The 12,914-nt window shown below is 41.6% G+C and overlaps 1 protein-coding gene across 1 annotated transcript in view; it reads right to left on the reverse strand.

Annotated features, from left to right (window-relative positions):
- Diaph3 (diaphanous related formin 3) overlaps window positions 1-6,374 on the reverse strand; it is a 449,417-nt gene extending 443,043 nt beyond the window's left edge. The window contains exon 1 of the mRNA XM_028758331.1: window positions 6,194-6,374. Within this exon, the coding sequence (XP_028614164.1) occupies window positions 6,194-6,310 (117 nt within the window). The 5' untranslated portion in view covers window positions 6,311-6,374. The remainder of the gene's footprint in view (window positions 1-6,193) is intronic.
- Window positions 6,375-12,914: the final 6,540 nt, after the last annotated feature.

The following is a 12,914-nucleotide window of genomic DNA, read 5'->3' on the forward strand; positions in this document are numbered from 1 at the left end:
GCGATGCAAGGTTTCACAGTATAATAAATGTATGTCACTTTGCTTGCTTCATAATTAAAGACATGAGCCTTTGAAAGAAAAAGCAATTAAGCCTTGCTCTAAATCTGAGACAATCATCCCTATGCCCACCCATCCTTACACTCAAAGAAAAAGATCCAGCCCAGTCTACAATCACCAAACACTGTACATCTCTGTTCTCAGCAGCTAACTGTACTCCCAAAAGAGCCACTTGTTACATTTTTCTTTCTTTCTTTCTTTTTTTTTTTTTTTTTTTCGAGACAGGGTTTCTCTGTATAACCCTGGCTGTCCTGGAACTCACTCTGTAGACCAGGCTGGCCTCGAACTCAGAAATCCGCCTGCCTCTGCCTCCCAAGTGCTGGGATTAAAGGCGTGCGCCACCACCGCCCGGGTGATTCATTTTTCATAACTCATACATTTAAAAAAATAGTGGATAGGTGGTGATATAAAGACCAAGCCTGGACTTCTTACAGCTATATAACCCCTACCAAAATACTAACCTGTAAACCTCAGTATTCCTATGTCTAAAGTTAAAGAAAAAAGGAATTATTCTGCTTTCTTTGGGAGGGTATCTCTTTGGACGGCTGGGTCCTATTCATAAGGAAGACTAGAAAGGGAATCTGAGACTTAGAAAAACACCCTAAATAAAATGATTTTCCTTGCAAATGAAGGTTACTATGGCTGACACATTACACACAGACTGATGATACGCATGAAGGTGCCCAAGGCCTTCAACTAAGAACATTATCTGGATTCTGGATTCTTTAGGTTGACCAAATATCTATGTGTTCCAGGCCAGTCAGGTCTACATAGTTAGGCCAGCCAGAGATGCATAATGAGACTGTCTCAAAAAGACAAAGACAACAAGGACAAAGATGACGACAAAAGGGACGGAGGGTCGAGGAGGAAGGGAAGGAGGAAGAGGAGGAGGAGAAGAAATGTAAAAAGATTAGATTGTTTAAGAGTATTCAACATGATCATCCTTATCACTACAATACCTGCTTGACTTCCTATTACAATTGGGGAAAAAATACCACAAAGTAGGTTGCTAAAACCATAAATTCATCCAGTAGTTCTAGAGGGCAGAAGTTCTTCCACATAGGTTTCACTGTACTGAAGTCAGCATGTTGGTGACTCCCTGCTTGACACATGTGTTTGGCCATAGGCTGGACAAAGGTGCTCAGGAGACACTGACTCCCAGTTTCTGATGGCTGCATCACTAATCTGTCACCACAGTCACATCACCTTCTCCTCCTGTGAGCAAAACATCACCTCTCACTCTAACAACCCAAAATAACCTGCCATTTTTAGCCTGCAAACATTACAGTAAACCTCTTTTTTGCCATATAAGGTAACAGCCAAAGGCTCCGCAGATTAGGGAGTAGAATATTTCCCTACACCTGCTTCCAAGCACACTCAGACAATAAAGCAAGCCTGTCACTGTGCCTGCTCTGATCTACTTCTTCCTAAATTCTATCATAAACATAAGTTGTCCCACTCTCTACCTCTTCCCGCCTCAAAATCTACCTATGACCACAACATTATTACCTACATATTTATCAAAGACATTATTTTATTACTATTGGTAGTAGATTTTAAATGAGAAAAAAAACAGACTCAAACATCTAAAATCCATAATAGAATGCTGATTAAGATCAGGACCTTGTAAACTGTAAACACCTTTATATAATAACTCATTCCTCAAATGACAAACAAGTCTACTAACTAAACTTTGTGGAAGCCATGGCCTTGGTCTGAGCCTCTACTCTCAACACAACCGACCAAACCAAAGAAGTTTAATCACAGTAACTGAGTTCAGCTGGTTACAGAACATCCCAACACCAGTTAACTGATTAGGCTAATAAAGCAACTAGTTAGTTCAGCTATAACCAAAAGACTGACTACCCAGACTTCCTATACCTTGATGTGTCCTGGTTCCCGAATGCTGACAACAATCTGCTAGGAGCTCCTCTAGCTCTGCGAGTTCTCTCATCCCAGTAGTTTGTTTTACTCAAGTAAACTCTAGTAAATTAACTGGTCTAAGGTCTGTTCCCTTTAACACCAAAATACTCCAATTAAATATATTGATATGTATAAGGCTTGCTCATTCAAAAACAATGCCTCCAAATGGTAAATATACCCCAGTCTCAATTGCTAGACTTAAGACTCAGGGATCATTGCAGAAAAGGCAGGACAGAAACACCGTAAGAGCCACAGTAACAGGATCAAAACAAAACAAATTCTCACAACCAAAACTGAAGGAATTATAAAGATATAATCGAAAAAGAGCAATCTTCTTGATAGAAACCATTAAAGGCAAGTTCACACCTAAATGGTGTGAGAATTTTTAAAGACTATCCCTAAGAACTCCTCTTCCCACTTGAATTAATGATTTACAGGTCTTGTGCTAAATACTGGCACCCACAAGACAAATGGAGTCTTCTCCCAAAAGCCACGTCTTGGTCAGTCTGGACCTAGTGACAGACGTTGAGTAGCTGTGCGTGGCTAACAGCAATTAGAGGATGAAGCCACTGCAAGTCTTTTCACAGCAAATAGGAAAACTTCTCCACTTAGTTCTGTCCTAGACAGGAAAGAGGCCAAAGTGCTGCCTACAAGACCAAGAGCAGGTTCCAGGTGCAATTATTTTACTGAATTCTATCTCCGTCTTAAAGTCTCTAGAGAGACCACCCTTCCCTCTCTGCACATTCCAACTGTGCTGCTCCCTCGCACACCCCAGGGCTATCTCAGCACCTAAATATACAGTGCTTCCTGTAACAGCCAAGATGGTAGGTTTGCAAATAGCACACAGTAGTTAATCCAGCCCAACATCAGACAGTTACAGACCAACATCTACTATTTACTTATCTAGGAAGACAGGAAATAAGCTACAAATACTTTTACTTAATTTTCAAATGTCTCAAAGCCCACAGTTTTACATTCAGTAGAAAGCAAGGATTCATTTGTCTGTCTCATCAACACAGGATCCAGTTAGGTACCAGATATGTCGCTTAACTAAGACAGGAACCACATGACCAGTTTACAATCGGTGCTACTACTGGCTTGCCTTTTTATAGATGTGAACAAAAAAAGCAAACTACTAAATTATCCCCACCCTTGCCACACAGCAAAGCTACATTACTTGTTCTAAAAGCTCAGAAAATGCCAGTGACCCAGTGAAATCAGGCTAACATCACTTCATCTTCATCTCAATCAAGAAAAAGCCAAGAATTGACTTGGCATCCAGCAATAAAGCTGACTAAACTACAGACCAATCATGCCATCCTGAAACAAGAGTGCCATTATGTGGTTACCAGGCAGTGGAAGGCTGAAAGGGCTGTTCAGAGGGCAAATGACACTAAGCAATGGGTCTCTGGCAAAAACAAAGGTGGAAGACTTCAATAGGAAAAAGTAGTCCTAACTCAACTGTATCCTCAAGCTTCTGGTGGACACAGAATAGCACCTCCACAGAAAAGGACCCCAGTTAAGGCCTCCTGGAATCCCACTGGCTTAATGTGATACACTTACGTAAGCCAACAAGAAGCAAAAAGCAAGCGTGATACACTTACATAAACCAACAAGAAGCAAAAAGCAAGCAGCCATCAAGTCAAGCCAATGTAGATCCAAAGACTGCACACACCATAACTATTGAGGAATAAACAGCCAAGACCAGAGGACTATCAAGAACGCCCAGAAAGGTGTGAAAAAGAAGCAAGTGGAACTTACCAAAATAAAAGCAACTGCTAAAGTCAAATATCCAAAATAGTAAGATAGAGAAGACACAGCTGACGGCAAGTGGATAGAACAGAAGACACGTGTAAAGAAATTACTGAGGACACATCCTTCTCCAGAGTCTGGCTGATAAGTGCAGCTCTCCTCAGCAAGGAAACTTCTCTTTGCAACAGATGAAGTCCATTGTGGAAAACCACAACTGATCAAATACAGAGTTGTAGAGCCCGGTCAAGTTTATTCATCTACAAAACAACCCAAGGCTCAGGGGGTCACTGCAGAAGAGGAGACAGAAAGATGATAAGAGCAGGAGGAACAGGAAGTGTGCTGTGAGATTCTGCCCCCAAGAAATGTCAGAGAAGCTATACCCAGGAAGTCTCAACAACATGGCGGCCTGAACAATAAGAGCACCAATAAGACATGCTAATGTGGAAGGGGAAAGCTCAGGAGGATTCAACCCTGGACAAAGAATTTGAGGCAACTAATGAATGCCGAAAGCAGAACCGTCTTCCCCAGGAAAGAGCAAAACAATCTACTATCCAATAACAAACGATCAGCCCTGAAAACAGGCATAATGGTCTTCATCTGCTACAAAGTTTCCTTGGGAAGGAGAACTAGACTTATCACCAAGACTCTGAAGAAGGATGTACCCATACAGTCCGTTACAGGGACTGAGTAGGTTGTATTATCATATTTAAGATTATATATTTATAGTTTACATATATATATGTAACAACTAAAGAAAAAGAGACTGTAAATTTTAAGAAAGGAGGTGGTATATAGGAGGAGCCGGAGGGAGGAATGGGAATAGGGAAAATGATGTAATTATATTATAATCTCAAAACATTAAAAAATTGGGCCGGGCAGTGGTGGCGCACACCTTTAATCCCAGCACTTGGGAGGCAGAGGCAGGCCAGCCTGGTCTACAGAATGAGTTCCAGGACAACCAGGGCTACACAGAGAAACCCTGTATCCAAAAAAAAAAAAAAAAAAAATTAAAAATTAAAATAATAAAATTAATATGTAAGTAAATGTCTAACTGCAGAGATCATCAAGAATCCAAATTACTTCTAAATGAATTATGAAGTCATGATTCAAATCAAGCCCCACCCATGAGCTCAACGTTGTAGAGTTCAACATCTTGAACTTCAACATGTTGTCTTCTAGATTTCATTTCACCTATGCATGACTTTTAACAAATGGTATAGTCAGTACGGCATACCTGAGAAATAAAAAACACAATCACCAGCCTTCATTAAAATCAAACATTTATTCAAGAATGCTATGTTGTAAGCTATAGAAAACCGCACTTCCATGACAGTCCAGACAAAATACACTGAGTACTAACCCAGAGAGTAAATTATAAAAGGAAGAGATGGCATCATCCCATGAACCTATCATGACCAAGTTAACTCTCTCCTAGTCAGTCTCGAACCTGGCAGATCGGAGTAACGAAGCACAACCCTCTCCACAAAGTGTTGCTATCCCTCTTGTTATTTTGATGCCCACTTCTGTGTAATCAATCCCTACTGTTGCTCAGTAAGGATCTCAGCATCCCTTATCTCTGCTCTCAGCTGTATTCAATTACAAGTAAATATTATACTTAGCAATTGATTCACAATCTATTATATCCATAATTTGGATAATCATGGCTTAAATTCCTGGTATTGTATTTGACAAGAAAAGGCAAGTGTTGTTACTATCAACAAAAAAAATAATAATAATAATTTTTCCCATACTTCTAAGGAAAATTAACAGTCAGTATTAAGTCTCCAATTCTCTTGGACTAATATCAAAATCTACCAACCCACACAATCAGACAAACCGAATGAAATCATTCTCATTACCTATTTATCTTCCAGCTGACATTAACAAAAAGCTTACCTACCAAGTGCTAATCATAGCTCTTCCTTAAGCTTTAAGAATGCAAAGCCAACACGATTAACGAGTTTCAGATACTTGAAGAGTCCTTCCAAGCTAAACATGACATTCTTTAGCAGTGACTACACAACCCGCCAAATTTGAAAACGAGTTGCCTCAACGTGTAAAAATATGTCCACCTTAAAAGGTTCTTGTTGAATTAAAATATTAGACGTGGGAGGGAGGACTATCAGCTAGAAGTTCACTTTCTGTCTTACAGTCTGTTATACTAAAGGGGTGGGGTAAATTTTAACTTTTTTAAAACGCAGAATCCGCCTTGATGACGTCAGTACATAGTCATTTGAACTGTCTTTCAGATCCGCCCTAAGAATTGCGGGGCTTCACAGACACCAGGGCATTCGTTCCAGGACGGAATCGAATCCCGCCCTGTCACTGTGGATCTAAGCGGATTAATAGCTCTGGCCTTCCGAAACAAACCTAGCTCCCAGCTCCCGGGGATGTCACCTGGGGCACAGGGAGTTGAAAGCCCCGGGAGTCACCGGACCCCGTGGCTCTGGCCCACACTTACCAACTTGGGACGTTTCTCCCCGGGTTCGTAGGGGCCAGCGGGCGGCGCGGACGGTAAGCCCTTCCTCCGCGGCGCCTTGCTGTCCCGTCCGAGTGCGCGCGCCCGGTGCCTCTCCATCCTCCCGGGTCTCGGTCGCGACCTGATCTGAGGCTAGGCTCCGCAGGCTCACCTTCCGGGTCCCACGCCCGCTGCGCATTAACCGCTGCACACGGCTGGGCCAATACATCTGAAATCTCCCGCCACCACAAGCAGTCGAGGCAGCCAATCCCGCGCCGCGGAACCAGTGACGTAACGCCCCGCCTTTTCCGGGGATGCCAAAGCCTGGGCCTGATTGGCCCTTCGGCCTGTCCATCTCGTTTCTCGCCCTCTGGCTGTGCAAGCCGCTCACCAGAATGTACTTAGTAAGTAAGGTTTGCAAGGAAGGTTGAGCTAATGAGAATCTTTAGCAGGGCTTTCCTTGGACTTTTAGAGTAGGTTCTTGAAAAATCTGTACCTCAGGGAACTTCTCCCCGAACTGTTTGAGAAGCGTTGACTGTGAAAGCAACTGATAAGCCGTCTGACTGGTCTCTGGAGGTCTCAGGGTCTAGGAGAAGCACTTCTAGGTTCTACTTGCCAGCTCCCATGCCTCTTAGAAGGGAAGTTTAACCATATTTGATTACCGTTTATATAAAAGTACAGCTGTCGCCTCAAAGGGAATAGGAGAGTTCATACTAGAACCAGAAACGAGTGACCATAGCCAAGTGAAAAGAAAGCCATGAAAGGAAATCATCAAGGAACTTTTCAAACATTAGGACAAACAAGCCCTCAGGTGCTATGAGATGCACAATCTTTGGTTTAAGGTTTGTAGAAGTTAGTCGCTTTTTTTGTTGTTGCTGTTGTTAGTTGACTTTTAAGGAAGAGCAAAAGGCATCACATGATAGTCCTAAGAATGTTAGATCTAGCACAGTGATAAATGGTAGTTAAGTGAGCCAAGATTACTTGGCCCTGGATTTTCAGCATTCCAACTCTCAATAATCATAAGAATTCTAACCAGTCAATTAAGTGCGTAGAATTGTTAGTACAGGTGTGGCTTTTTCTGGAACTTCGGTTCACATTGTTGAGCGCTTACAGCACGCCTAAAAGCCTAAGTGCTGACTCGGGGTCAACCAAAAATTGAAAGGGACACATTCCAAACAACTCACAGCTTAATGTGTTTCACAGATGTTGACCCAAATAGCCAATGTAAAATTATAACAGCCATTCTGCAGGTTTTAAGTTCAGGTGGCAATCCTAATTATAAAACAGAGGAAAGATAAGGTGTTAGCGTCAGAACCTGGGTTCAAGGCAAGCAAGCGCCTATCCCCAGTATGCCACTTATAACCATTAGTAATGAAGAGAAAACTCTGGAGATCCATTCAGTGTGACTACACAAGGAAGAGGAACAAATAAAGAGATCCAGGAATCACACAAGTCCGTTTTTGGATCCCTGACATGTGGTTTGGATTTAAATAGTGGGCAAGTTCTGGGCACTCTGAAAATCTGGCATCCTCATTGTCATGGCTCCCACAAGGTGATGACAAGTCCTGAGTCACATCTCTTCCTAGGAGATAAGTTGCCCCTCTGGCTGGCACCAAGATTCACCCTTTTTTCTTCTCTGTTGTTGAATGGAGAGTGGCTGGGTGGTTACAATAGAAAGGATAGTGGCAGAAAACTGGCAGGGCATTCACATAAGAGGCATAGCAGGCAGCAAAACCAAGAGAGGTCAAGAACACAGAGTTGACGAAATGTATCTGGCATATATTGAAGAATTTGTTGTGTACGCTGAAGGTCAAGTTACGATACTAATGCAGTTTTCTCACACATCACTGCCTCTCCCCCCTTTAAACATCATCTTTGCCTTTGAACTATTTCCTTAAAGATATTGATCTTCTGACTATATGGAGGCGATTCGAGCCAAGACAAGTAAACATGAAGTATTGATTTTAGTACAAGAAACAAGTCTAGGTATTCCACAGAGACTAGCACAGGGGTTCTGAAAATGAACCTGAGGTTTTGAGTAAGTTTTCACCTACAGCTTTTGGAGGTTTAGGTTTGCTTTGGGTCTTGCAGGTAGTATTTGCTCCTTTTTTGTTTTTCTTTTTGTTTTGTTATAATGCTAGTTTTCATTATTGTCACACAACCAGGTTTTCGTCTTAGCATATACTAAAGGCAGGTTACAAGAGATCATCAAAGTCACGGGAAGAAGTAGCTAGCTTTGTCACGATGAACAAGGGAGGTGAAGCTTCCATTCTTGCCGTTTGTTAGCTGTGTGATGTTGGAGGTGACGTGGAACTTTCTTTGCTTCTCTGTCAGCGAATATTCCAAATAGGAATGCTTCAGCTTACATAAGACAACATACAGAAAGCACACAGAACTGTCTCTCAGTGTGCTGCAGCCAAAGACAACCAAGAGACATACCTATAGTTGGGATAATTTAGATCTATTACAGAGCATAAGAACATCACTATAATGAACCACAGGGCTCTTAGGAGAGGATGCTACAAAGCACTTGGAAGATCTGCATTTTGCCTAGGGGATTTGAGGAAAACTTCACAGAATACTGTTAGGAATGGCCTGGACTGAGTGCTGCCTTGAACTGGGGGGATGCAGTTTAGTACCCCTGGATATCTTGATATTTTCTAGGAGCATGGCAGCATGAAGCTCTAACTAACAACATGGCAGATACTCAGAGGAGGAATAGGCAACATCGAAAGAAAAAATTCAAACGAATATAGTTTTAAAAAGTAATTGCATTATATTTTCAATTGTAGAAAAAATACACTTCATCCTATAAATTACAAGGACTGTTCCACTGAGCTGAGCAGAAGACTGTGGTTCCATCAGGAGGAAAGGCTAAAGAAAGCAAAACTGAAGACTGAAAAGCAGACCAGTATCCTCTCAATCACTTCAAACAGGAAGGGTTTATTGAGGTAGGAAGGCAGGCCCTGGCTATGTAGTTCCATGGGCCTGGGGGTTGGACTGAATGAGAGGAATAGGTTGAACAGCACTATTCATCGCCCTGTGCTTCCGGCCTGCAGGGGCACTGTGAGCAGCCACCCTGTTTCTGCAGCTGTCTTCCCCACCATGACTTACGTTCCAGCTCAGAGTCAAAATAAACCCTTCCATCCAGCAGTTGATTTTGTCAAATATTTTATGGCAACAATTATGTATGAATTACTACAAGGGGAAGCAACCCCCCTTAAGAGTTTAGTATGAACATGCATCAATAAGAGCGAGTGACTCAGCTCTGGTTTGGTCTGCTAGAGCCTGCCTGTATCCAGAGCTGAGCCCATAATGAACCTTACTTAGTCCTCAATGGCTACCCATGAATTTAAGCCTTATGGGAATTTTGATATTATATACTATTTTTTTCTATGCTTAGACAAAGTTAAGTAGTGTTGTTCTGCCTTATTTCGTCAAGGTGGCAGAGTGCCCTTGTCTGACTCTGGTGTTCTCTAGATGTTGTCTAGACTATAAGGTATCACGTAGCAGGACAGCAGCAACAGGACCTGGCTTTGAGTGTCAGATCAGTTTCTAAAACCATGGAGCCTACTATAAAATGTCAAGATGTCAACTTGGTTTTTTTCTTCCCATACCCTTGGCACATAAAGATTCTAACGTAAATAAACAGGAGCTTGAGTTTCTAGTTTAGAAAGAGTACTCTCAATTCTCCCACAGAAATTCACTGCAACTACAACACACTGTTGGACAGAATGTTTGGAGAACTTTTTAGTATGTTTATGGTGGTTTAAATATGCATGGCCAGTGGGACTATTAGGAGGTGTGGCATGATTGGAAGAGGTGTGGACTTAGAGGAACTGTGTCACCAAGGGGATAGGCTTTGAGGCTACTGTGCTCAGGCTCCGCCCAGTGTGAACGAAACCTTCCTCGTGGCTGCCTTCAAATCAAGATGTAGAACTCTCTGAGCACTTCCAGCACTAAGCCTGCCTAGACACTGCCATGCTTCTTATCATTACGATAATGGACTGAACTCTGAAACTGTAAGCCACCTCGAATTAGATGTTTGCATTTATAAGAGTTGCCTTGGTCATGGTGTCTCTTCATAGCAATAAAACCCAAACTAAGACAATATTGTTTGCATCATTAAAGCTGAAAGCAGCATTCCCTACCCCTGATTCAGAGCAGACAACACAAAGGTCTTCCACTCTAATGAACAACTTGTAGAAAACCAACCCTGTGCTTCTGTAGCCTGTGTGGTGATACAGAATTGTAGGAGGCAAAAGGCAATCATGGAAAAATCTCAGGATCTAGAAATACTATTTTATCATTTCTGTTCAGCCTCAATGTCCAGACAGTTGCCATTACCATCCACTTAAGTGGTCCCTATGAATGGCTCCAGCAGAACATTAAGGTAAGGAATCACTGTATCAAATGAATTGATTAGAAGCAATAGCATTAATAACCAAAATACCATTGCACCCTCACTAAATTAGAAAATGTCTCAAAGCACTCCGCCATCAAGTTTTCCCTAAGATATAGAATATGTGAATTCCATAGGCAGAAGAAGTATAACGATAGGCAAGCACCTACAACAACAGTTAAGCTCAGGAAAGCAAATGCATGCAAATCTAGGGCCAAGAATTCCATACACAGATGCGGTCCTGAAGAAGCCCAAAATATATCTGAAGATATATGCCTTGCTTTGCACACTTTGTAATAGCAAAACAAGGAAACTATTTAACTATCATCCTGCAGTCAGGGGAAGAAGTAGATAAAGAGAAGTTGACTAGACAACGGAATGCTACTCCACATTTAAAAATAACTAGATGAATAATATTTAGAAAAATCTCAAAATGAAGAAAAAAATCAAGTAGAATCAAGTGTTGTGGCACACACCTATATTTCTGGCACTCATAGGCAGAGACAGAGGTCTAAGGCCAGCCTGGTCTACACAGCAAATTTCTAACCCATCCAGTAGTATATAGACTCTGGCTCAAAAAGGGGCACAGGGAGAATAATGTAGATACCTCTCTTATTTTTCTGAGAAAAATCATGCAGCATTTATTTAACTAATGTTTTAAATAGAGATTATGAATAGAATCAAAATATATTTATGTACAAAACCATCAGGATGTGATCCATTACTTTGTATAGCTAATTGTGCTACTGAAACTAAAGAATAAAAAAAAATGTTGCAACCTGGAAAAAAGTGCTTTTGAGACAGGACCTCACTGTTTATATCTTTTTTTTTCTTTTGGTTTTTCGAGACAGGGTTTCTGTGTGTAACTCTGGCTGTCCTGGATCTCACTCTGTAGACCAGGCTGGCCTCAAACTCAGAAATCCACCTGCCTCTGCCTCCCAAGTGCTGGGATTAAAGGCTTGGGCCACCACTGCCTGGCAGGACCTCATTGTTTAATCCAGATTGGACTAAAGCATAAGATTCTTCTGCCTCAGCTTTCAGGAGTGCTAGGATTTTAGGCTTATGCCACATACCAGCCTCAAAAGTAAATCACATTATATTTCTTTTATTTTTTCCCTTATATGGAAAATAGCTTTTTTTTTCCTTACATAATATATCCTGAGTCCAGATTCCCCTCCCTTTACTCTTTCCAGTTTCTCCCCACCTCCCTTCTGGACCCACTATCTTTCTCTCATTAGAAAATAAACAAGCCTCTAAGGGATTATAATGTAGTATAATATGATATATGACAATATATATATACATATATGTATACATACATACATACAACAAAACAAAAACTAATACATTGGAATAGGAGTAAACAAACAAGCAGAAAGAAAAAAGCCCAAGAAAAGGCACTAGAAACATAGGAAGAGCCCCACTCATCACATGCTCAGGAATCCCCCCAAAACACTAAACTAGACCCATAGACTAAAATAAGAAAACCAACTAAAGATAAGATAATATTGTAAGACAAGGAACCTCCAATAATGTCCTTGAGCTAATTCTCTGTTGGCCATCTAGTGCTAGGCATGCCAGGTACCCTTAGGAGTGCTTTGTTGTGACAGAGATGGCTCAGGGGTTAAGAGTACTGACTGCTTTTCCAAGGGATTTCTGTTGGCTTAAGTTTTTCAATCCCTTCCTTTAATAAGTGTTCTTAAGTGCTTTAACTTTCCTTCTAGCCCATCACCCACCAGAGGTAGTAGAAAAGAAAGGTTATTAGGATATTGGGTAAGTGGACCTGTTTAGAAATTGTTCTTTGGAGCAAATCCAATCTGTGATGTCAAGGAAATCAGCAGTTTGGTTCCATAGTGTAAGGATAGAAAACATGAATCACCAGCAATGGCATGATACATTTGCAAACACCATCAGTCCAGTTCCATACTGTCAGGATAGCAAATTTGAATCAGCAGCAGTAACAAGCACAACCTAGAAGAAATAGCCAGGCTTTGGCCACACCAGCATGAGTCATCATAAGCAACCAAGACCACCAGGATGCCAGGACAAGTTCTTGGCTGTGCTTCTCTCAGCAAAGACTCAAGACCATAAAGCATTGTAAAGCTAGCCTCCCATCATTGTGTTTTATAAAAAAAAAAAAAAAGATAAAGAGCCAGGGATATGTTTGGTAGAGGAGCAGTATGGTGTGGGGGAAGGGGTTGCCTCTGTGGGCCAATGCTGAGGCATCCCTTCCCAGGTGAGGTACCAGCCACATGACAGTATAATATAGAATAGAGTTTATTTAGGACATGGGGAGGGGAGTTGAGGGGGTAGTAGAGACAG

This window comes from Grammomys surdaster, unplaced genomic scaffold (genome assembly GCF_004785775.1).
Source record: "Grammomys surdaster isolate TR1022 unplaced genomic scaffold, NIH_TR_1.0 126189, whole genome shotgun sequence".
NCBI classification, from domain to species: domain Eukaryota; kingdom Metazoa; phylum Chordata; class Mammalia; order Rodentia; family Muridae; genus Grammomys; species Grammomys surdaster.